The sequence below is a fragment of the Ursus arctos genome, chromosome X (genome assembly GCF_023065955.2).
Source record: "Ursus arctos isolate Adak ecotype North America chromosome X, UrsArc2.0, whole genome shotgun sequence".
In the NCBI taxonomy this organism is placed as follows: domain Eukaryota; kingdom Metazoa; phylum Chordata; class Mammalia; order Carnivora; family Ursidae; genus Ursus; species Ursus arctos.
In genome coordinates this window covers 17,742,881-17,769,142 of record NC_079873.1, presented here as the reverse complement: position 1 = coordinate 17,769,142, position 26,262 = coordinate 17,742,881, and the positions used below count along the sequence as shown (strand labels likewise).

The following is a 26,262-nucleotide window of genomic DNA, read 5'->3' as shown; positions in this document are numbered from 1 at the left end:
TGCTAATCAGATGAGCTTAAAACAGGGAGATTATCCTGGATTATCTGGGTGCGCCCAATATAATCACAAGAGTCCTTCAAAGTGGAGGAGAAGGCAGAAGAGGAGAATCAGAAGGAGATGTAACTATGGATCTGTGGTCAGAGAAATGCAACTTTGCTAGTTTGGAAGATGGAGGAAGGGGCCATGAGCCGAGGAATGTGGGCCAACTCTAGAAGCTAGAAAAGGCAAAGAAACAGATTCTTCCCCAGAGCTTCCAAGAAGGATGCAGCTGTGCCGACATCTTGCGTTTAACCCAGTGAGACCCAGGTTGGACTTCTGACCTAAAGAACCATAAGCTAATCAATTCATGTTGTTTTAAGCCACTATGTTTTTGATAATTATGGCAGCCACAGAAAATCCACACAACACAATTTATTGGCTTCCTTCCCTCCCTGTCTCATGTCTCCACTCCCCTGCTGGTGTTTTCTGCTGTCACCTCCCATAAGAACTCCTTGAACTGGAATCCGTGTCATAGGGTCTGCTTTTGGGGAAGTCTAAATCAAAATATTGCTACCATATTTCTCTTACTTTTATATGTGATCCCACATGTTTTTAACCTACAAAATACTTAAACTGTCATTTATCCAAACCAAAAACACAAGACACTAAACGTCTAAAAGCAAGACTAAATTCTCTGTGGATTAAAGCACCAGAGCAAACAAAGGTACATAATAAAAGTGGTGATATTATCAACAATGAATATTATCACAATTCCCACTATATATGTAAATTCTGAATTACTTAAGTCTACAATCTGTTGTTATTAATGACCTTTAATATCTCTAACTCCAGAGACTGTCAATTTTTGACCCATTGTATCACTACCCAGGTTACATTTCTAAAGACAAATTTGATTATCTTTGCTTGTTCAAAAACTTCAATATTTTCTATTGCTTGTTAATGTCCAGGCTCCTTGCCTGGCACTCAGAGCCCTCCAATATCAAATAGCAAACTTCTTTTCCAGATATCTTCTCCACTACTTCCCTTCATACACTACTTGGACCAGCTGAACTAAAATCTTTGCTATTCTATACACACTTTCCTTTCCTCTTCTAACATTATTTCTTCCATTTCTTCCATGGTGTTCAACCCATCACCATCAACTCAAATTCCAATGATCCTTTAAGGTCCAAATATTTATACTATGAGTCAATCCACAAGTGGATAAATGCAAAAAAATAAAATTTCCGTGTGTAATAGTTGCCTCTCCTGTCCAGTCATACACCCTGGTAAAAAGAATAGGAAGACAAATACCTAAAATGACGAAGGCGGGACTGACCCACACCAGGTTCCACGCCCTCTTTGTACTGAATAACCACCGGCTTTGTTTTTTGTTTTTGTGACTTTATATTCTAGTCTCTGCCAAAGCAGCATGTTCTCCCTTACTTGTCAGTAACTGGTTTCTTCACTCATTTACTTACCGAGGATATTCTGTTCCCCAAAAAAAAGGCTTCTGGAGCTCTCCTGCTGGAAACCCTGGGAGAAATATAGACAAAACTGTAAGGGATACAGAGACTGATAGGATGATGAGTACTTGGTTCAAGCTTTAGCCCGGAAGTTTCAAAGGTCCATCTGAAAGGTCCTCCTCGTGGAGCTGGGAGCACTCTAAGAGATTCAACTCTTTCTAAAATGATATTAATTCAAAAGAGTTTGAAATAAGTGCATCACATTAGTTTCAAGGAAACCACTTTGCATGAATACACTATTGGCATTACCCAGCCTGCTGTGAACTGGGCTCCTTCCTACAGTGTGTACAGGAGGCTTCTGACTATCCAGCAGCTTTCCCTGATAGAGAGAGGGCCAGCTACATGGATACACAACCTATGCAAAGGAGCGCCCCCCCCAGGTGCCCCATTTGCACACAGCATTCTTGATACTTCCTAAGAACACAGAACTCCACTAGACCCACAACGGGTGGGAATTCAGTGAGACTCAAAGTGAGTACAAGGTAAGCATGTTACATCTAGGACTGAGTAGATGGGGCTTCTGACAGCCCCAAGAGGGCCCTTTCCATTGGAACCGGGATTTGCTTTGATCACCAAAAAAAAGGCAGTGGCATTCTAAGAAACATGAACGACCAAGGAACCCTAGCATATCCTAACTTTTGTTACTTTCCTATATTAACCACATACACTGAAAATTACATAGAAGGAAGGGGAAAGCCAGGGTGACCCACAGTTCCTTTTCCTTTTAGTCCTCCCTTACTCATCAGTAAGCCAGAGGTAGAGAGTATGAGTAGAATTAACGTGTATTAAGAAATAACATAAAAGCCGCCGGGTTAGTTTTGTGCAGTGTTTCCATTGGCCTGGTAAGAACAAAATACCTTTGCAAGTATAAGCTACAAAATACAAACGGTATAATTTTGGTGATTCCACACACAAGTTAAAAGCTCTTTTATATTCATTTAAAACTGACATTGCACAATATCAAGATGAACCGTAAAATTATGCTCATGACTTAAAATGTTTATTTTTCTTACAACTTACAATGACAATAAATAGCAAATTAAAAAACTGACAAGTCTAGAGAAAGAGAGACCACAGAAGACAGGACAAAGCTTCATACTTGAGCACCTTTAACTGCACTTTTTCTGGCTTTCTGAACAGGGGCCCCCGTATTTTCATCCGGCATTGGGCCTTACAAATAAAGCAGCTGGCTTTGTGCAGGTGGGCGGGAGAAATGCTTTGCTTTGGTATCGCAACTCACCACTACATCTCGCACCCTGGGCTGATCCTGAGAGCTGCTTTCTTAAGTCATAACAATCGGGAATGCAGAGAATAGTAACAGAAGACACAACATGAAAAGAGAGAGAGAGAGAGGGAGGGCGAGCGAGCGCCACCTTCTGCAATGTCCTTGCTTGCTCCACAGCCACTGCTCTAGCCCCCGTGAGACTGAAAGCTCTTTCAGGAGTTAAAATGTTTTCTCTTCCCTCTCTCCTTCTCCACATTCTGTCTACCCACCCCCCTGCCATGAGAGAATACTAGGACAGTAGGAAGGGAAGTGAGGGCAAGAAAGCAAGTTCTTAATTTAGAAGTGAAATGTTAATTCCATATACCTATTCTTTATATTTTCTTCATATCGGTTTGAGACTTCAAGGTACAAAAACCTCACTGCAAAACAGAGACGGACCCAGCTAGGAGTCCCCTCTCTCCCTGCTGCTTTCATAGAGGGGAGAACACATGACTTCGAAGGGGCAATATCATACTGATCCTCACAATTTTAAAGTTTCCCTACATTTCTTTTTGCATCTTTACATCAATATTCCATCCTTTTTCAATGATTACTTTCAGTAAGTCATTCTAACTTGGAGACACAGATGCAAATATATATTATATATATATATATGCAAATCACAGTGTTCATATGAAAGTCTCATCTCACACAATAGATCATCAAAAAGCAATGATATTTCCGAATAAGAACAATGATCATGAACCAATGTGATCTAATTATCAAATCATTACGGCGTTCCCACTTGGTACTGTGCCCAGCTGGAAGCATTTATGTCCACTGTCAACCTCTTTACAGGAAGACATCTGACACCTGCGTGCGCCTCCATTTGTGGGGCTGTCGCAGTCAGGGGCCCCATGCTCGCAGGCCACAGCCATCACACGCCTCTGATCAGCTGTGTCTGCTCAGCCTGTCAGGGCCATGGAACCCTCCCCTGATCCACGCAAGAATCTGATGCCCTTGGGGCTGCTCTGCTGAAGCGAATGGATTCACAGTGTAAGCGGCAGGTTTGGAGGTGTCCCCCGACCGGAGTGAGCGATCAAAGTGCACCAGGGTCAACTCAGCATCTCATCTCAGGGGGTGGATAAGTTGTATTTAGCAAAGGTAGAAGTAAAAAATAATTAAATAAACAGAAGGGGAATTATTTTCTCTCCTCTCCCTTTTTAATAGGCTCTTCTAGTTTGGTTGATTTTTTTACAAATCCATTTTATTTCCTTTTTCCCCCCATCTCAGCACTACATTACCAGTTTCACACTTTTAAAGCTCTTTTTTTTTAAAGCTCCTTTTCCTAACAGTATATTTATGGGATGCATCCTCACAATGTAAATGTGTGTATGGACACAGATACACATGCCTGCACCCATAGCTTACGTACCACATACAGACACATGATGCGTACAAACACAGAGACAGACATACGAGAGGAGAGATAGAGGGAGAGGAAGGAAAAAGAAATGTAACTGTCAGACTGGCAAAAATTAGTCAATTTGGTAATAGGTAATACTGGCTAGGGTGTAGGAAGCATGTTGATGAGCAATTGAGTCACCTTTTAATGCTTTAAATGCCACTTCTAAAAAATGAGTAACTATGTGCTGACATGGAAAAAATACCTGAAAGATATTAAGTGAAAAAAAATATTAAGTGAAAAACCAGCATTCAGTCGTGTATGTGGTCCTTTTCTGCATAACATATGTATAAACGTATGTATAGGTACAGTCAGTTCTGCTGTAACACTTACATTGAAAAGGCAAATTTGCTCTAAGGCGACTGATATACTGGGGAAAAAAACTGGGGCATAACTCCAATTTCCTGTTTGTTTATGTGTAATCTCGTCCTCAAGAAAGCTAAGTGAAAGCAAAAAATGCATCAAATCAACTGAGCCACACAGGAATATACAAAACTCACACATCCCAACGTGGACCAGTTAGTTACCTCAGTCTACCACGTGCATTAGAAACCACAGCCACCCACACCTGGTGTTAAAATTTTCCTTCCAACTTCAGTCACCCTCCTCCAACCACGACATGGTAACTCACAAGCTGCAAGTCCTCCAACACCCACTTCCACAGGCAAACTTCAGGTCTTTTCAGGGGAAAATGTCATATTTATTGCAGTATTTATGTATTTACTCATTTAACATGTGTAAGACTGTGCTATCATTTTTTCAAAGATATTTTTTCTTTTTAGAGAGAGAAAGAGCAGGCGATGGTGCGAGCAGGGGGAGGGGCAGAGGGAGAGGAAGAAGGAGAGCAGGAGACTCCCCACTGAGTGTGGAGCCTGATGCGGGACTTGATCGCACGACCCTGAGATCCTGACCTGAGCCCAAATCAAGAGTCGGACGCTTAACCAACTAAGCCACCCAGGCACCCCTGTGCTATCATTTTTATTAGGCTCCTGGCTTTTCTTTTCATGTGTCATTGATAATGTTTTTGATTGTTGTGTCCCTAACCCCATTTTTCCCATAAGCCTGTAGCTTCTATTGCAGAATTTTGCATAACACGGTGATGTTTAGGAACATGTATGTCGCATTATAGCAGAACTAACAGTATATATACATGTGGGCATCTATGTGTATATATATTCCTGCCAGAGATACTCAAATTTTATCAGGCATCAGAATGACCTAGAAGGCTTATTGGAACAGATTGCTGGGCCCCACCCTCAGAGTTTCTGAGTTAGTATGGTCTGGAGAGGAAGCTAAGAATTTGCATCTTTAACAAGTTCCCTTGTGACGCTGAAGCTGCTGGTCTAGGAGCCACACTTCAGGAGCCACTGCCCAATCACTGGTTCACAGGTACTGTGGAGTCATGGCTAAATATGTTCATTGCTGCATCACTGTAATTGAGAAAAGTGTGCCACAAACCAGATGTCCAACAGGAGAAAAATGACTTAATTATGGCATAACCATACTATGGACTGCTCTGTAGCAAATGAAAAGAAAGAGGTAGGTCTTAATATTCTAGCATGGAAAAATCTCCAAGACATGTTGTTGGAATAAAGCAAGGCATAGATACAGATATAAAAATACCATTTCTATTTTTTAAATAAGTACCGTATCAGTGTAGTACATGAATGCAATGCACTGAAAAGGTCTGTAAAACACGTATCAAACGGATCATAGTGGCTGCTTCTTGGAGCTAACGGGGACTAGGAGGTGATGACTGGTTAAAAGGATTTTGAACATAGATACAATGTTGTAAATTTTAACTAGTCAAAGGTAATTAACTTGTGTAATGAATATTAACTCTTTTAGAAATAAATGTGTATATATTATAGAAAATTCTTCTAAAGGTTATATAAAAACTGTTTACAGTTCACTAAGCTTACACAATAGCATTTTGCTCTCACATTTGTCAACACCAGCAAATTTCATTCCTGTTGCAAGCAAAAATACAAGTTGTGGTTATGTAATTCAAAAGACTAAAATTCTGACAAAAGAAAATACTCTTATTTATATGTTGTAATAACCTCATTGTTTGTTAGTAAAAATTTCTCTTTTTCAGATCTGCACCCAGGAAAACCATTAAGGCCTGCTTTCGGCTTTTTTCTGGAGTCAAACCTTCCTTTTTTGCTGGAGTTTCCCCACAGCTCCCTCATCAGCGAATACTGAGTAACCTCGAGGGCTTTTGTTTAGAACAGACACAACTGCTAAAGAAGTGACCATATTCAGTAGGCAATTAACTCGGGCAGATTCAACTATTTGACCTTTGAAATCACAAAGTTGTATCTTAACTGTAGGAACAGCTTCCCAGGAAAACTTAAATGCCTTGACACGTTTGGGTTTCAGTATCCATTTTGTTACCAGAAAATTGCACTAGTTAGGTTCTTTAGTATAGACAAATGAAGAGAAAAAAGCAAAATTAGCCCATTATTCCATAGCTCAGACCCAAGAAAACAAAAATATATACTCAGGGATAGAAAATTCATACTGTATGAAGAGACATGAACAAAATTAAAAATTTCCCTTTCTCCCCACTCCTCTCCCCCAATGCTGGAACTTTCTTTCCACTATTATCTGCATAGGTTGCTTCATGTATTTGCTCAAATGTCAACTTCTCATTCAGGCCTTCCCTAGTGCTTTTTAAAGGAAAGAGGCATTATCCTACCCTCTTTCTTGCTTTATATCTCACCAGAATACCATCATCTATGACACTCTACATTGTATTTACTCTGTATAAATTATTGTCTGTCTTTCCCCCAACTAGAAAGCAAGCTCCATAACAAAAGGGATTTTTATTTTCACTATGCTTTCACTGCATTATCTGTAGAGCCAGAACGCTACCTGGCGTGTGATAAGCACTCACTAAATATCTACTGAGTGAATGGAATATGCACCTTGTGAAACTTGAAGGTATAATTGGAGTTAAGCATTACCTATGATTATGAGTATATATCATTAGCCGAAGTCAAAAACATTACACACTACTACGGGTATTACCAATGTGCTGCTTCCTGAAGTTTCCATACTCAATACCAGAACAGAGATATGTTCCATTATTCAAGTTGTGTTTCCTTTCCTTCTAGATTAAGAACTGTGTTGGTTCCATTCTCTTGCATTGATGGCAAAACTAGTATAGTTCTGAGATTGGCACTTTTTTCCCCAATAGACTCTCAATCAGAATGCAGATGTTAACAAGATGAAAAGCCCTGCCCAGTTCCATGCAAGTTCCATCACCCCTGTGTACTCTCAGCCCTCCCTACTGCCAAGGAATAAAGTAGGATATGCTCCCTTTCTATGGTTGTGACATATGCTGAAAAGAGAAATCAGATAAAATGCTGGTTTGTGTCGGAGGCCTTTGGTCCTAACAATATTGGATGAATATATTCTTTTTCCCTACATTCTTTGCATGCTTTCATGTAACTGCCACATTAAGTTTCACACCCATAAAAGCATATGATTCAGGAAAGTTATCATATAGCAAATATTTTAAAAGCACGACTTTCCAAAGTTTTATGTTATGTGGAAGTTTAGGGGATTTTTTTTTATATTGACACTTAGAAAATAGTGATTCTTTTAAGACAACTGTGGTCAGACTCAACCATCTTTTCCTGTTGTTTCCATATTTGGTCAGATTTAACAAAATGGGAGGTCTCCAACTTTCACTTGCCAGGCTTTAAAACCCAGACTGTCTGCTTCTTCCCTTTCTCTGCAGCAAACTTTTGTAAATATACTAATACAATGGAAGACAACGCAGACTGAACTAAATTTGGGAGCAGTTCACCCTTAAATTCAATCCATCTTTTGACTTCTTTAAAGAAACTAGCATTAGTGAATTTCTTCAGTTAGGATCCCTCTAACAGCCTCTGGGGCAGAAGAGGTACATCCAGGGCCAAATGATAAAGTTCAGTTCAAAAGAAGGTGATGGGGATGGGTGGGGCGGGGGACAGGATTCTAAAGGGGAATCCAATCGGCCACAAAATGTGCAGGTCAAAGTACATACTGACCTCTTCAATGCAATCCATTTCCATACTTGCTATAGCTGCTTTCTCCAGAGATGTACTTGGTACATCTCTGAGTGTGGTACACACTGAGTGTGTATCTGTGTCTGGTTTTTTCCCCCCACTATGGGTGTTTGTGATATTTTTGCTAAGGGGCTGACTGTATCAATGCAATGCATTATTAGCTTTGTCAAATAATGGGATGTTTAGCCTTCTGCATGGATTTACTGATGTACTAACATGACTTCATTCTAGAGCATGTTATGACAGTTCTTTTCAAAAGTCTTAAGTGTATGCTTATATTCCTGAGCTAATCCTTGTATCAATCTACATTTTGGGACTTACTGCTGACATATCATCTTAGCAACGTTACTACACTTTTTGGTGAGATTTACTTGTAGTTACTTCTGCTGACTTGATTATTTTACTTGTCCTATGCAATAACAGCTCCTAGTTCCACAGCTCGCTAAATGAATGTATTTTAGGGCCCTATTTTTTGGAGATGTTAATATCTTTAAATACCATTATAAATACTAGCAGGAAGAGTTGGGTTTGGTTATGATGATGCTATTTATCTACACATAATCATTCGCCACTGACATTTACTAAGCACCTATGATGTTCCAAGCCACACAGCGAAGCTGCGAACATACAAATGTCCTCAAAGAACCTACTACTTAGTGAAGAAAAAGGTATGTAACAAAAAAATTCTGTATTGTAATATCTAAAAAGGTGAACTGATACCAAAGCTCTCTAAAGTGTATTTTTTTCATCGAAATATGTTTTAAATTCAGTAAAGATGCATAGAGGTATTTTGGGAGGGGGGTAGCTATACACATGTCTACACTAATGAGTAAAAGATATGATCAGTGAAATCAGTTGAGGTTTGAGATAGGAATGGCTTAAGAGAATGGCACTCGGTAAGTGGTCATGGTCCAGCAGCTTCAACATCACTTGGACGCTTATTAGAGATACAAATTATTGGGCCCCACCCCAGACCTGCTGAGTCAGGAACTCTGGGAGTGGGGTCCAGAGTTTTCAGCAGGTCCCCCAGGTTATTCTGGTGCATGTCAGTTGAGACCTACTGGTTTAGGTCAGGATAAGGATTCTCAATCCCAACTGTACATCAGAATCCCTTGGGAAGCTTTTAAAAAGTAGAGCCATGTCAAGGCCCCTGCCCAGACCTACTGAGCCATAATCTCTAGGATGGAGCTTTGAAAGTAAGTATGTTTTAAAAGCACCTCAGGTAATTCCAATATGTCAAGAATATCAGAACTCTTGGTTTAGGAAAAATAAGGCACTGCTTATATTTAACTCATGTACATAAATCAGCCCTCTTGTCTCACTCTCCTCTCTTCGCCACTCCTCAATACTGTGCTTGTAACATATAATTAGATATTTTTCTTATAATTTTGCAGACTATACTTTCTAAACTGAAACTTTACATGGCTAACAAATTATCATTGTACAAAGGACAAAAATAGTTTTAATTGCAACTGCTTTGGAAGATCCAGAATGAATGCTCACTCTAAGAGGGAATGAGTGTTATATCTTATTCAAGCTTAGTTCTCATAATCAGATAAGCCAGATACCATTCTTCTAGAATCTAGGGGACCATCAGTTGGGACATGGAAATTGCTGCAATTACAAAGCACTTCTGGCTATATTTTCTGCTGTAAAGGGATTTCATTGTCATCACTGCTAAGATTAATAGTGGCTTTTTTTTTTCAATTTGGCATCTTGCAGTAGTTTGGTGAATGCCAACCTTCCCCTTTCCAGAAAGTATCAAGTACTAACAGCTGTGACTCATGTCAAGGGATTCAGCAAGATGCCTTAGCCATCTGCTGGCTTCCTACAGGTAACCTCCTGCCACTGTATCTATCAGCCTAGAACTGACAAGCAGAAAGCAGCTTCTAAAATCTGTCCTCCATCTTGAAACTTCCTCTTCTGGCCCTTTTGTTCTTTTCCTGCCATAATTACCTTTAGGATGCAACAAAGAAAACCTCCTCTCTTTTACCAGTGTGACCAACCATCCCTGTTTGCCCAAGTCTGAGGAAACTCCTGGGATACAGAATTTTCAGTGTTAAAATTAGGAGAGTCCCAGGCAACCAAGACAAATTAGTCCCCTACCTTTACCCAACCAAGCTGACCTCTATTGCAAATGCTGCATTTTTATACCTCAGGCGTTCTCAAACTTCAGCATCTAGCAGACATTTGGTTAAAATCTTCTTAAAATATAAATTGCTGGGCCCACACCCAGAGTTTGATTCCATAGGTTAGGGGTAGGACCAGGTAATGCTCATTTATCACAAGTGATGCTGATGCAAGATGACCCAGGGACAATACTTTGAGAACCACTGCTACAGTTCAACATCTGTTAGAGAAAACACTAATTTCCCCCCACTATAAAGCTCTGTATCTCTTATTCTACTCTTATTCCAACGGGCCGTTTCATACACACAGTTGCTGTCCGAGGTATTCAGACCTGACGCTAAAGGCCGTGATGTTTAGCCCAGGCCTGGGAATATAATAGATGTTCAGCCAATGCTTGTCTGGGTTCACTGATCCATATCTGGGTTTGCGATAATGGTCTTAAGAATGAAAATATGACTAACACTTTCCCTTATGTCAATTCGACAAAAAAAAAAAAAAGGTCTCTTTCATCTCCTCCAACAGCATCTTTACAACATATAACTCAGTAAAAGAAAACCATCTCATCTATTGTTAATGAAAATATAAACTGGTACCACTTTTCTCAAGAGAAGTCGGGTAAGATGTATTTTAAAACCCTTAAAATGGACATACCATTTGACTCAGCAATTCTTCCACTTCTAGGAATTTACCCTAAAGAAATACACTCAGATTTGCATAAAAACACAGACACAAAACTTACCACGGAGTTTTTTTTTAAACAGAAAAACAAACAGCCCAAGCATCTATTGGTAGGAAATTAAAGAAATCAAAGTGTTTTTATTTGGTGGAATACTATGCATGATAACTTAGAATTACATGTAATAAATGGAAACGATATTCATGTTACAATGTTCAGTTGGGGGGAAAGCAACATTATTGGATGAGTCCATATTTAGTTTCAATTTTTTTAAAGATTTATTTATTTATTTCACAGACAGAAAGAGAACACAAGTGGGAGGGGCAGAAGGAGACAGAACCTCAAGCAGACTCTGTGCCAAGCACAGAGCCCAACGTGGGGCTCGATCTCATGACCCTGAGATCATGACCTGAGCTGAAACCCAAGTGTCAGACACTTAACCGACTTTGCCACCCAGGCGCCCCTGGTTTCGATTTTAAATGTGTAGATAAACATAAGTTTGAGAGGTATTCAACAAAATCTTTAAATGATGACACACACTTCAAAATTTTTTAGCTTAAAAATGTGAGAGAAAGGAGCGCCTGGGTGGCACAGCGGTTAAGCGTCTGCCTTCGGCTCAGGGCGTGATCCCGGTGTTATGGGATCGAGCCCCACATCAGGCTCTTCCGCTATGAGCCTGCTTCTTCCTCTCCCACTCCCCCTGCTTGTGTTCCCTCTCTCGCTGGCTGTCTCTATCTCTGTTGAATAAATAAATTAAAAAAAATGTGAGAGAAAGACAAGAAAGGATCAGAGAAAATCTTCAGAAACAACCACAAAACAAGTAATAAAATGGCAATAAATACATAACCATCAATAATCATTTTGAACATAAATGGACTAAATGCTCCACTTGAAAGGAATAGGGTGTCACAATGAATAATTAAAAAAAAATACAAAACCCATCTCATCTATACACTGCCTACAAGAGACTAATTTTAGACCCAAAGACACCTGCAGATTGAAAGTGAGGGGATGCAGAAACATCTATCATGCAAATGGATGTCAAAAGAAAGCCAGAGGAGCAATACTTGTATAAAACAGACTTTAGCTCGGGACGCCTGGGTGGCTCAGTCGTTAAGCGTCTGCCTTCGGCTCAGGGTGTGATCCTGGCGTTCTGGGATCGAGCCCCACATCAGGCTCCTCTACTGGGAGCCTGCTTCTTCCTCTCCCACTCCCCCTGCCTGTGTTCCCTCTCTCGCTGGCTGTCTCTCTCTCTGTCAAATAAATAAATAAAATCTTAAAAAAAAACAGACTTTAAAACAGACTGTTAACAAGAGACAAAGAAGAACGTTACATAATAATGAAGGGGACAACCCAACAAGAAGATGTAACTATTGTATATATGCACCCAACACAGGAGCACCTAAATACATAAAACAGTTAATAACAAATATAAAGGAATTCATCGATAATACAATAATAGTAGGGGACTTTAACACTCCACTTACATCAACAGACAGATCATTTAAACAGAAAATTCACAAGAAAACAATGGCTTTGAATGACGCACTGGAACAGATGGACTTAACAGATATATTCAGAACATTCCACCCTAAAACATCAGAATACACATTCTTTTCAAGTGCACACAGAACACTCTCCAGAATAGATCACATATTAGCCCACGAAACCAGCCTCAACAAATTCAAGAAGATCCAAGTCACACCATGCATCTTTTCCGACCACAACACTATGAAACTAGAAATCAACCACAAGAAAAAAATCTAGAAAGACCACAAATACATGGAGGTTAAACAACATGCTACTAAAGAATGAATGGGTCAACCAGGAAATAAAAGAAGAAATAAAAAATACATGGAAACAAAGGAACATGAAAACACAATAGTCCAAAACCTTTGGGATGCAGCAAATTGGCCCTAAAAGGTAAGATACAGCAATACAGCCCTACCTCAAGAAGCAAGGAAAATCTCAAACAACCTAACCTTACACCTAAAGGAGGTAGAAAAAGAAGAACAAACAAAACCTAAAATCAGCAGAAAGAAGGAAATAATAAAGATGAGCAGAAATAAATAATATAGAAACTAAAAAAATAATAAAACAGATCAATGAAACCAGGAGCTTGTTCTTTGAAAAAAATCAATAAAGTTGATAAATCTCTAGCCAGACTTATCAAGAGAAAAAGAGAAAGAACTCAAATAAATAAAATCACAAATGAGAGAGGAGAAATAACAATCAACACCAGAGATATACAAACAATCACTGGAGAATATTATGAAAAGCTGTATGCCAACAAATTGGACAACCTAGAAGAAATGGATAAATTCCTAGAAACATATAAACTACCAAAACTGAAATGGGAAGAAATAGAAAATTTGAACAGATAACCAGCAAAGAAACTGAATGAGTAAAAAAACAAAACAAAACTCCCAACAAACTAAAGTCCAGGACCAGATGGCTTCAAAGGCAAATTCTACCAAACATTTAAAGAAGAATTAACTGTTCTTCTCAAACTATTTCAAAAAATAGAAAAGGAAGGAAAACTTCCAAATTCATTCCATGAGGCCAGCATTATCCTGATACCAAAATCAGGTAAAGATACCACTAAAAAAGAGAACTACAGGCCAATATCCCTGATGAACCCAGATATAAAAATCCTCAATAAAATACTAGCAAACTGAATTCAACAATAAACTTAAAAAATCATTCACCATGATCAAGTGGGGCTTATTTCTGGGCTGTAAAGGTGTTTCAATAGTTGTGTATCAATCAACATGATACATCACATCAATAAGAGAAAGGATGAGAAGCATATGATCATTTCAATAGACGCAGAAAAAACATTTGACAAAGTACAACATCCATTCATGATAAATATCCTCAACAAAAGTAGATTTAGAAAGAACACACCTCAACATAATTAAGGCCATCTATGAAAAACCCACAGCCAACATCATCCTTGATGGTAAGAAACCGAGAGCTTTTTGCTGAAGATCAGCAACAAGACAAGGATGTCTACTCTTACCACTTCTTTCGACATAGTACTGGAAGTCTTAGCCACAGCAATCAGACAACAAAAAGAAATAAATGGCATCCAGATTGGTAACGAGAAGTAAAACTTAAACTGTTTGCAGATGACATGATACTCCACATAAGAAACTCAAAAGACTCCACCAAAAAACTACTAGAACTGATAAATGAATTTATTAAAGTCGCGGAATACAAAATCAATGTACAGAAATCTGTTGCATTTCAATATGCCAATAATGAAGCAGAAGAAAGAGAAATTAAGAAAGTAATCCCAGGGGCGCCTGGGTGGCGCAGTCGTTAAGCGTCTGCCTTCGGCTCAGGGCGTGATCCTGGCATTCTGGGATGGAGCCCCACATCAGGCTCCTCCACTAGGAGCCTGCTTCTTCCTCTCCCACTCCCCCTGCTTGTGTTCCCTCTCTCGCTGGCTGTCTCTCTCTATCAAATAAATAAATAAAATCTTTAAAAAAAAAAAAAAAAGAAAGCAATCCCATTTACAACTGCGCCCAAAATAATAAGATACCTAGAAATAAACCTAACCAAAGAGGTGGAGGACCTGTATTCTGAAAACTATAAAACACTGATGAAAGAAATTGAAGATGACACAAAGAAATGGAAAAACATTCCATGCTCATGGAACGGAAGAACAAATATTGTTAAAATGTCTATACTATCCAAAGCCATCGACACATTTAATGCAATCCCTAACAAAATACCAACAGCATTTTTCATAGAGCTAGAACAAACAATCTTAAAGTTTGTATGGAACCACAAAAGACCCTGAGTAGCCACAGCAATCTTGAAAAAGAAAAGCAAAACTGGAGACATCACAAATTCCAGACCTCAAGTTATATTACAAAGCTGTGGCCATCAAAACAATATGTTACTGGCACAAAAGTAGAAACATAGACCAATGGAACAGAAGAGAAAATCCAGAAACAAATCCACAACTATATGGTAATTAACCTTAGACAAAGCAGGAAAGAATATCCAATGGGAAAGGACAGTCTGTTCAACAAATGGTGTTGGGAAAACTAGACAGCAACATGCAGAAAAATGAAACTGGACCACTTTCTTACACCACACACAAAAATAAATTCAAAATGGATGAAAGACCTAAAGGTAAGACTTGTAACCATAAAAATCCTAGAAGACAAGCAGTAACCTCTCTGACATCAGCTGTAGCAACTTCTTTCTAGATATGTTTCCTGAGGCAAGGGATATAAAAGCAAAAATAAACCACTGGGACATCAAAATAAAAAGCTTCTGCACAGCAAAGGAAACAATCCACAAAACTAAAAGACAACCTATGGAATAGGAGAAGTTATTTGCAAAAGACATATATGATAAAGGGTTAGTATCCAAAGTCTAGAAGAACTTACACAACACCCAAAAAACAAATCATTCAATTAAAAAAATGGGCAGAAGACATGAAGAGCCATTTATCTAAAGAAGACACAGAGATGGCCAACAGACACATGAAAAAATGCCCAACATCACTGAGCAGCAGGGAAATGCAAATCAAAACTACAATGAGGTATCACCTCACACCTGTCAGAATGGCTAAAATCAAAAGCCCAAGAAACAACAAGTGTTGGTGAGGACGTGGAGAACAAGGAACCCTCCCGCACTGTTGTTGGGAATGCAAACTGGCGCAGCCACTGTGGAAAACAGTATAGAGGGTATTCAAAGAGTTAAAAATAGAGCTACCCTATGACCCAGCAACTGCACTACTGGGTATTTACCCAAAGGATACAAAAATACTGATTTGAAGGGGTACATGCACTCCAATGTTTATAGCAGCATTATCAATAATAGCCAAATTATGGGAACAGCCCAAATGTCCATCGACTAATGAAAGGATAAAGAAGAGGTGATATATATATATTCATCACTTGTCATGATGGGCCCCGGGTGATGTATGCCAAGTGTCCAATCACTATATTGTACACCTGAAACAAATATAACACTGTATGTTAACTAACTGAAATTAGAATAGAAACTTAGAAAATATTTTTCCTGGAAAAAAATTTTTTAGCTTAGCTAAACATTTTACAATAAATGTTTTCTACAATAAATATTAACTACTTTTGTAATAAGGGTGAAAAATGATTGATTCTTTCAAGGGACAACAAGTAAGATTGTGACCACCAAGATAAATTGGTGAGCTTTCTCCCTGACTTCCCATCTCCCATCACCATGGCTCTGTGCCAGCTTCCCAGTGCTTGCCTCACCCTGGCTCACATCCAGGTCACCCCAAGGGAGTGTCCCACTCACCCCCGCCTCTTTCATCAGACTGCCCCTGATAATCATGCCATGCTTTCTGCTACCAGTCCTGCAGCGAAGCTGCACAGTCTTGTGTCTGGAAGTGGATCTGTCCCGCCCCACGAGTTTGTTTTCAGAAGTTTGATGCAGGTGGCAAATGTGTCTCCCTCCAGGCACTGGCCCTGGGACTCACCACAGTCATGGGAATGCCATGAGACTCCAAGGCTTTCCAGCTGAGGGCACTTTTTCCTCCAGGGGCAGTACCCAGAATGTCATTCTTAGCTGCCTCCTCAGGCGGGGGGGGGGTGGTGGTGAGAACAGACTGTGTTAGGATCTCCAGAGTCCTTGACTAGACCAGGGCAAGAACGTCTTAAAATAATTGTAGCAGGTGTCCCACAACCTTGCTAAGTGCATCACCTGGCAATTTTGCAACCTATTCTAGGTTTGTTTATGACAACTTCAACTCATTTAACAAAACTTCTTAAACCTCATAGTAAATTTTATGAAGTAAAACCTTTTTGGAGAGTACGTCTAATTATTCTTTTTAAGGTAGCTTATGGCATCTCTCAAATAACACCTGTTCCACTCTGCCTAAACCCAAGGAAGCACGGAGATTATGGGCACAGCTAAAGGGCCTGCAGAGAGCAGCTGTCTTCGAGGCACCAGTAATAAACTGCTATTCCAGGCCACAGCCCATTGGGATGTGACATCGGCAGGACCTGGGAACCATCTGACCTTCCTACCCTCACCTCCTAGGTGTCCCCACATCCTGTAGAGTCTTACTTCCATACCAGATGGAAACAATCTTCCCACCACATGGGTGAAGGTATGACATAATGATGATAGACACTCTAACATATATTATGCCCTACACCTTTTCAGAGTGCATTCACATGTCTCATTTCATGTAATTCTCGCTTTTCTTATGCAGTAACAAATAGCATAGGGTGAAGATTAAGAACATGCAGTCAGAGAAGCTGGGTTATACTCCCAACCCTGCCATTTACTAGTTGTGTGGTCTCTGGTAAGTGACTCGGCCTGCCTGAGCCTCAATTTCCTCTTCTGTAAAATGGGCCCACCAGGCTGAGATTATAGAGCTACTACAAAGATGAGCGATAACATGTTAAAGTAACTGTCACAAGGCCGGGCCTGTGAACAGCTCTCAGTGAGGAGCAGCTGCAGAGAACAAGGAGAATCTCCATTTTATGGGAGTTCTTTTCAGCATCGCCAGACAAGCTAGAAAACTGGCACCTGTATTCCCACTACATGCTTACTTAAGAGCCAACTTTCGGGATTTAACTTAGCCACTCCTTACTCCAATCACTGTCACTGCCTAAATTTAGACCCTCTCCATCCTTCTCTTCAACCATCTGCCAAAATCCTAACTGGTCTAAGTGACCTCACTCTTCTCCCTCTCCAGGGGATGCCACAAGCTTTAAGACGAAGGAAGCAAAACTTAAATTTCTTGCCTCCCAAAGAAAACTAGCCTAGCTCCCCATAGCCTGTTTCTCAGTGTGGCTTACTGGGCCCTCGCCCACCTCTTCCACATGTCATGTCCCCCACACGCAGCCTGTGCCCCATCTCTCCATCCTGGGGACCTTCTTTGCCAGGCTCTGCTGTCCATCACCTTTGCACCAGCTGCCCTCCTTCCTGCAGGGCCCAACCTCCCCGATTGGCCTAGAAAATGTCTTTTTCCTTTCAGTAGCTACTCAAACGTCACTGTCATTGTGAAGCCGATCTTGACTCCCCCAGATCAGTTACCCCTCCTCTGTGGCTCCCATGATGCATTGCACACCCTTCTGCTGCACACTCACCGTGTCTTATAAATGCCTGGTCAGCTTTCTGTCTCTCCCAACTCCTCGAAAGCAAGGACACTTAATAGCTAAGATTTATTGAATACCTACTAAAAACCAGTCTCTCTTTCACTTACTGTACGTACTCCTTCCATCTTCAAGACAACTCTACAGGACAGTCACTACTATTATCTGCACTTTACAGATCATTATACCAAACCTTAAAGATGTTAAGGCACTTGCTCAAGGTTGCAAGTTATTAGTGGCCAAGCCAGGATTCAAAATCAAAGCCCACACTCTTAACTACCACAGTATATTACAGTATACAACCTAGCAGCAAAGTCAGTTATCTAGCTAGTTGTGATGTCTCTATTAGTTCTCTCTTGCTGTGTAATGAAGTATTCTGAAACATAGTGGCTTCGAACAATAAGCAGTTACTATCTCACAGTTTCTCCAACTCAAGAATTCAGAAACATCTTATATGGGTGATCTGCCTCAGGGTGTCTCATGAAGTTGCTGTCAAGATGCCAGCTTTGGCTGCCATCGTCTAAAGGCTTGGCTGGACTGCAGAATCTGCTTCCAAGAAAGACAGTGTGCGCATGTGCTACTGGTTATGGGCAGGATGCCTCTGGTCCTCTGCCTAGGGACCTCTCTGCCAGCTTCCTGAGTGCCTTCATGACATCCCTGCTGACTTCCCCCCAGAATGATCCATCCAAGACAGCAAGGCAGAGGTCACAATGTCTTTTATGACCCAGCCTCGGAAGTCACACTCCATCATTTTCACAATATCCTATTAGTTATAGGGGTCAGCTTTATTCACTGTCGGAGGGCACTACACACCGGCGCGAACATCAAGAAGAATCGTTGGGAGATCCGTAAATACTAAGTGAATAAGCGGGAAAAAATCCTAAGAACTGCTATGAGTGTCAGAATCTCTTCTAGATACTGAGAAATTTGGATTAGTTGACCACTTAAGTTTCTTCCCTTTTACCTCCAAAACCATGGAAGACTATTCCCAAGTTGTCCCCAAATACAGTGTCAAATGCATTCAAGGCTTTACCTTCATTAAATTCCGCTAGAGGCCACAGGTGAGTATTTGCTAACTTGGCTTCTACTTCATGGTTTTAGGCAGAGTCAACAAAGTATGAGAAATTCTCTCAGTTTGAAATACAATCATTTCCTTAACAGCAAAACAAATCTATGTTTGATTTCAGGATTAATACTATAGTTTGATGCCAGCATAAGCCCAGCCTCTGGTCAAAGGCTTATCTTCTTTAGCAGAATAACTGTGATTAAACTCGGGTAACCAAATCCCTTGTGTATTACAACAAAGATAACAGTATCATTGGTTTTAGCCCTTAGTCCTTGCTTGTTTTCAAGCCAAGATTTTATTTGGTTACGATAATTCTTTAATATGATTTAAGACACAGGATGATTAAAAAAAACCAACATTGAAAGGAAGCATTTTACAGATTCACATTGAGACTGAATACATGAAATGAATTTTATTCTAAAGACCAGTCCATGTTAGCAGAAACGAAGGCCAAACGGGAGCTGTTCACTCTATCACCCTCCCACCCCTGGTATCACCACCTGATTAGATCCAAAGTAGTTTGTAAGCTGCGTCAGAACACTCTTCAAGTCTCCCTGGGTTCCAACCACTTGCAACGCTATATCCCAGGGGTTGGCCAACTACAGCCTGTGTAAATAGTTTTACTAAAAACACAGCCGCGACCATTAGTTTATGAACTCTGTATAGCTGCAGTGGCAAAGGTGAGAATTTACAGCAGAGAATGGATGGCTTGCAAAGGCAAAAACATTTACGATTTGGCCCTTTACAGAAAACGTCTGCCAATCCTTGGTCTCCACCTCTGGAGGCTGGGCCTGACATAAGCTGTTACAAGCCCAAAAAAGTATATGCGTGTTATATGCTGCTATAAAAATTCTTATGGGGGGAATGAGAGTGTTACTGTGTATGTATCATATACACAAAGTAATGGCACAAATTTTAATGGTGGAACACGAAGAGATTTTATGCGCAAGTGCCTCCCAAATCGGGACAATGTTTCCTGTGCCCCACACAGTCAAGTCCCCTAACAAAGGGAGTCATTGTTTTCAAACCCATTGCTTAGATTCACTTGCCTCCCCTGAACTTTGTATGCGGTGTCTCACTGAGCAGTAGGTCAGCGACATTCTCGCATATTGTACACGGAGCGGTTTGTCCTGCATTGTTGTGTAATATCCAATTATACAAATATACCACAATTTATTTACCAATTCTATTCACGGACATTAGGTTCTTTCCAGGTTTTTGCTGTTATGGACAAAGCTCCTATGAACATTCTACGTTCATGTGTTCTGGTGGGCAGAAGGATTGACTTATTTTATGAAGAGTGGAATTTTTGGGTAACAGGAGATACCAACAGGAAGACCAGGTGTGCAGCTATCACAAAGCTAGGAAAGCACAAGCTTAGGCAACAATAACCCCAGCTCCTTGTTGTCCTCTTTCACCACCTTATCGGTTCAAATATAATTGAATTCTGCAACGGCTCCTCTGTATAACTCCTCATATAGCAGACCGAAGCCATTATGTTACACTGCACTCCGTCTGAAGACACAGCTACCCAGCTTGACGAGGGTAGAAAAATAAGAAGCACAACCACACTGCAAAATTCTAACACTGAAATATGGCCACGAGTCATAGGGTTTCACACAAAGGCATGAATTTGCAAACAAAGAAAAAACAAAAACAACACAAACCAAAAACTATAGGCTTTTATATTTTCTCCTCAAGTCTCTACTGTGAGCAGAAGTGGACTTCAGTGGCATAAATCAGAAAATGATAACGGGAACCGAATGAAATTCTCATAAATCACGTTACCAAGTATAGTTACATCTTAGATATGAAACCCAATTAAACAGATGGCCACATGCTGTCAGAATCCCCCTAATCAATAAAGATGTTCATTTCAGAAAATCACCTCAATTTTTCACTTCTTCAGTGAAGGAAAAAGAAGGCAGTTGGGGGCTTGGGCAGGGGTGGGGGAGTCCCAGGAAACCCAGTGGGGAAATGTCTAAAAAGGAATTCCACCTGTCTGAATTTGTCGTCCAGAAAATCAGAAGAGAGAGAGAGAGAGAGAGAGAGAAAGTCACCCAAAGGATTCCTTGTCATCTTGCCTGGGAATGTAATTTACAATGAGAGTAAGCACTGGTCATTAGGAAAATAGAAACAGCTTGAATCTCTTAATTAAAACACTGCTTCAAATTGTTCATTTCAAACCCCTCTGTTCATGTGCTTTCCAGAAACCATTGGGTTACCCTGAAAGGGCTGCTTCTTCAGTAAACCTGTGATAGGATCAGCTCTTCCCAGACAAGAAAAAGGCTGAGCAGGAGTGAATCCCAGAGGCAGAATATTATTAGGCATACTTAAATCCCCAAAGCAGACGTAAGCATTCATTGACTTTGGAAAGTGAGTGTGGGAAGAATCTGTGAACGATCTATCTCAATGCCAACTAGACTGGGGAAAATGGGGTCTACCAATGCCAAGAGGTGATGAAAATAAGAGTTGATGAAAACACTTCTGTACTTTGGAACACTCCCTTTGCCACCCATTTGTTGTTATTTGGTAAAGTTGAGTATTTGCATGCCCTATGGGCCAGTAATTTCACTCCTAGTATACATCCTAAACACTTGTCTCAGGGGACATGAATGAGAACAGCAGCAACACTGTTCATAAGAGCAAAACCCTAGGGTGGGAGAACACAGAAGTCTGTCCACAGATAAAATCTGTAGTACAGGTAAGTAATCTGAGGTACAGTCATGCAATGGAATACTATACAGCAGGGAAAACGAAAACCCCACTGCCACATGCTGCATGGATGAATCTTAACGACACATAAATTAAAAAAACAAAGTTGCTTTAGACTGTATGTGGTATGATATCATTTTATTATGCTATAAAAATAAATGAATGGTTTAAATTTTTTTTAAGATTTTATTTATTTATTTGACAGAGAGAGAGACAGCCAGCGAGAGAGGGAACACAAGCAGGGGGAGTGGGAGAGGAAGAAGCAGGCTCCCAGTGCTCCCAGTAGAGCAGGGAGCCTGATGTGGAGCTCGATCCCAGGATTCTGGGATCACGCCCTGAGCCGAAGGCAGATGCTTAACAACTGAGCCACCCAGGTGCCCCTAAAATTTATTTTTAAAAAAGAAAATGATAAATATGAAGATCAGAAAAGTGGTGAGCAAGATGAATGGGATGGGGAGAAGCATGGACAGATGCAATGATATCAGGAACATTCTAGTTCTTGGTTGGGTGGCAGGTTCATAGGAATATAATTTACATGTTTTAACATGTTACATATATTCTTTGGCATGTACCAAATATTACATAACAAAACATCTTCTTTTAAAATGGATAATCTAGTCCATATCCAGGCAGTTTCTGGACCCAGTTCAACCCTGACCAGTCAGGTTTTATTCTCCCCTGGACCCAGTCTGACTCCCACTGATTTCTGGACCCTATCTAGAAGAAGAAATGTTCTATGAGCCAAGTGTGAAAGCTCCTAACAGAAAAGCTGGGCAGCTGGGATCCAGGCGAAGAGAGGGACTTATCCGCCTGCTCTAGAAACAGAACGCAGTAGCTCAAGGAGCTCAGCAGACATCTGCTTCAATTAACAAAAAGCAAGTTGAGGAGCACTGCAATGTAAGATCCTGGCAGCCAACGCATGAGCGCTCCTCATGGCCAGAGCCGAACACTTTGAGCAACGACATAGGAAACGGTAGCACTGGATTAGAACCCACAGAATAAAATAAATACCCATGGGTGATTGGCCAGTCCCTTCCTTACAACAGAATTCACAGTAATACAAATGGAAGGGAAGAAACGGAAATTTCCAGTGAGCAAACAGTGTGGGCCACTTGCTGCATACAAGTTTTACTAATGGATGCTAAATTCGGTGAGTGAAAGATTGGAGAGAAACAGAAAGATGCAGTCTCAGAGATAGAGTTCCTAAGACATTTGCCACCTAATCAGGCAGGGGGAATAGCAACTTTATGGCAGAGCAACCCAGCAGAAAGCACTTTTCTCCAAGTGATCAAGTGGCCACATCACCAGCAAGAAGACGCACAGATAGACAGCATAGACCTGATGATATGATGCACAAAGGAGGACACAACATCACTTCTGTGACATTCATGCCCCAAATGCATTAGCTTCAGTCCAATAATGCGAACACGAGAAAAACACAAACTGAGGGACCGTCCACAAACTCACCGGCCGGTACTCTTCAAAGGTGTCAAAGTCGTGGAAGACAAAGAAACACTAAAGAACTATTATACTCTGTAGGAGACTAAGAAGACATAATGACTATATGTAATGTGGGATCTTGACAGGATTCTGAAACAGAAAAAGAACATAAGTGGCAAAACTAGTGACATTTCGGTAAGGCCTTGAGTCTAATTAATGGTGCTTTACCAATGTTAATTTTCTGGTTCTGATCACTGCACTACAGTTACATGCTAACATTGCGGTGGTTGGTTAAAGGATATATGGAAACTCTGTGTTCTAGTTTTGTAACTTTTTAGTAACTTTAAAAACAGTTCAAAATAAAAGGGGAGGGGCACCTGGGTGGCGCAGTTGGTTAAACATCTGCCTTCTGCTCAGGTCATGATCTCAGGGTCCTCAGTTCAAGCCCGGTGTTGGGCTCCCTGCTCAGCAGGGGGTCTGCTTTTCCCTGCCCCTCTGCCCCACCCCCTGTTCATGCTCTCTCTCTCTCACAAATAAGAAAAATCTTTTAAAAATAAACAAACAAATTAATTAAATAAATAAATAAAAAGTGGGGATTTTTGGATAAATAATAATCTAAAAAATTTTCTATTGTCCAATAGGTTATTCCAACTAATATTATAATTCACATATAATTCTTATTATAAATAGTAGTTATAATTAAAATTTCAAATATCTTGGGGCGCCTGGATGGCTCAGTCAATTAAGCATCCAACTCTTGATTTCAGCTCAGGTCATGATATCAGGATTGTGAGATGAAGCCCCATATCAGGCTCCACGCTGGGCATGGAGCCTGCTTAAGATTCTTTCCCTCTCTCTCCCCCTCTCCCTCCCCCCTCATTCTCTCTCTCTCCCCAAAAAATAAATAAATAAAATAAAATCTCAAATATCTTAAGTTCCTATGTAATAATATGCATCTTAGTTCTCAATCTGGAGCTATATGAAAACATCATGGTGCATATGTTATATACACACACCGTCAATTATACCTCAATAACACTTGGGGGGGGGAGAAAACAATGGTCTTTTCATCATAATGAGTATTTCTGTAGTAAGGAGTGACATTCAAAATATTCAAAATATTTAACAACTTATTTGGTTATACAAATTAATGTAGGAATCAAAAATTACCACCATCTGCTTGTTTTCCTTCTACTCTTTACGCTCTCAGACCACTCCTTCAGAGACTGCCATTCCCAAAAGTGGCCACATGAGGGCGACTCTAACGAGCGGTCCTCTCTGGCCAGGGAGACCTATTAGGATGAGGGCCAGCAGGGAGGATCTACAGAGGGCAGGCAGGGCACCTCACTGAGAAGGTGGAATTCAAGCAAAGATTTGAAGGAAATGGGAGCATGAACCATGCAGATCACTTGGGGAATTTTCCAAGGCAGAGAGCCTCCAGTATAAATGCTAGGAGAGAACAGTCTCATGTTCTAGAAACAGGAAGGAGGCCAGTGTGGCTGGAACAGAGGTGACATAAGATAGCAGTAAGAGGCCTGAGGGCCTTTACAAGTAATTTTGCTTTTATTCTAAATAAGAAGGGAATCTGATAACTGGTTCTGAGCAAAGGAGGGACCTGAGATGATTATAAAATATCTTTAAATGGCTGTAATATTAAATTTAGAACAGATTGAAGGGGGATATGGACAGAAGTGGGGAAACCGGCGAGGAGGCTATGACAGGTATCTAGTGAGGCAGATGGGCCTGTGGCCAAGGGTGGTAAGTCTTTATAAGTTCCATCCCCCACATTCAACAAAGCGCACTAAGATGTGCTTAAAACCGTGAGATGAGATGTTATCAGCACGCAAGGGAGTGAAGAGGAAGACCAGAAGGGTGCAGGAGGGGTGAGGAACCAGCCAGGACCTGAGAAGGAGCAGCCCACCTTACCCACCATAGGTCACTGCCAACCTGAACTCAAATGTCTGTCGTTCTCATGACTGTCTTTGTACTTTCACTCAAAAGGAGATACCCAGACAATATATAGAAGTGTTTTTGCACGCTCTTCAACTTTTTTATATGGTCTCATAGGCAATATATTTTCCGCAGTTGTCTTTTCCCCACACAACCAGTATTTGTGAACTTTACCCACGTTAAGACATGTTGCTCTAGGTCATTCATTATTCACTGCTATCTGGAATTCCTTTGGGTGAACATGCCACACTTGAGTTCCTGCAGAGGGACACATAGGTTATTTCCCTTTTTCTGCTATTATAAACAACATGGGTATGAGCATTCTCACATGGGCCTCCTCAGGGGAGACCTCTAGGCAGTGGTTCTCAAGCTATGTCAGAGTCACCCAGAAGCCTTAATAAAACAGATTTCTGAGCCCCAGCATTTGTGAACTATAGATCTAAGGTGGAGCCCAGGAATTTGCATTTCTAACAAATTCTCCCATGATGCCATTGCCATTGGTTCCAAGACCACACCGAGAAACCCTGCACCGAGGCCCATGACAGGAATGCCAATGATGGTCAGAGATATGCATGGACACCTTCCTCTTCTCTGGGCATCGCCCAACTGCTCTGCAAAGCGAGGGAACCAATTTACGTTTCCACCAGCATAGGTGCGTGTGTCCCTGTTGCCAACACTTGGTGCTGTCACATTTTTTATTTAATCTGATCTTTAATCATTTTTTAAACTTACCATGGCATTTATAATTTTATCTACTCAACACATGTAAATAAAAGCAAGTTAAGACTTTACATCCTAGGGCTAATCAGAATGTTGCCAAGCTTTTCTTTATAGATAGTCCCCTCAGTTTCCGTCATCGGCCCAGCTACCTGCTATTTTTCCCATCAATCCTAGAAACAAACACATAGTTTGGACAAAATCATTAAGATCATGATGAAAGAAAA

The 26,262-nt window shown here is 40.6% G+C and overlaps 1 protein-coding gene across 3 annotated transcripts in view; it reads right to left on the bottom strand.

Moving 5' to 3' along the window:
* The window catches only part of PHEX (phosphate regulating endopeptidase X-linked), a 207,032-nt gene that overhangs the window by 23,472 nt on the left and 157,298 nt on the right, over window positions 1–26,262 (bottom strand). For all 3 annotated transcript variants that reach the window (XM_048213359.2, XM_057310564.1, XM_048213360.2), the window contains one exon: window positions 1,461–1,515. In XM_048213359.2, the coding sequence (XP_048069316.1) occupies window positions 1,461–1,515 (55 nt within the window). The remainder of the gene's footprint in view (window positions 1–1,460; window positions 1,516–26,262) is intronic.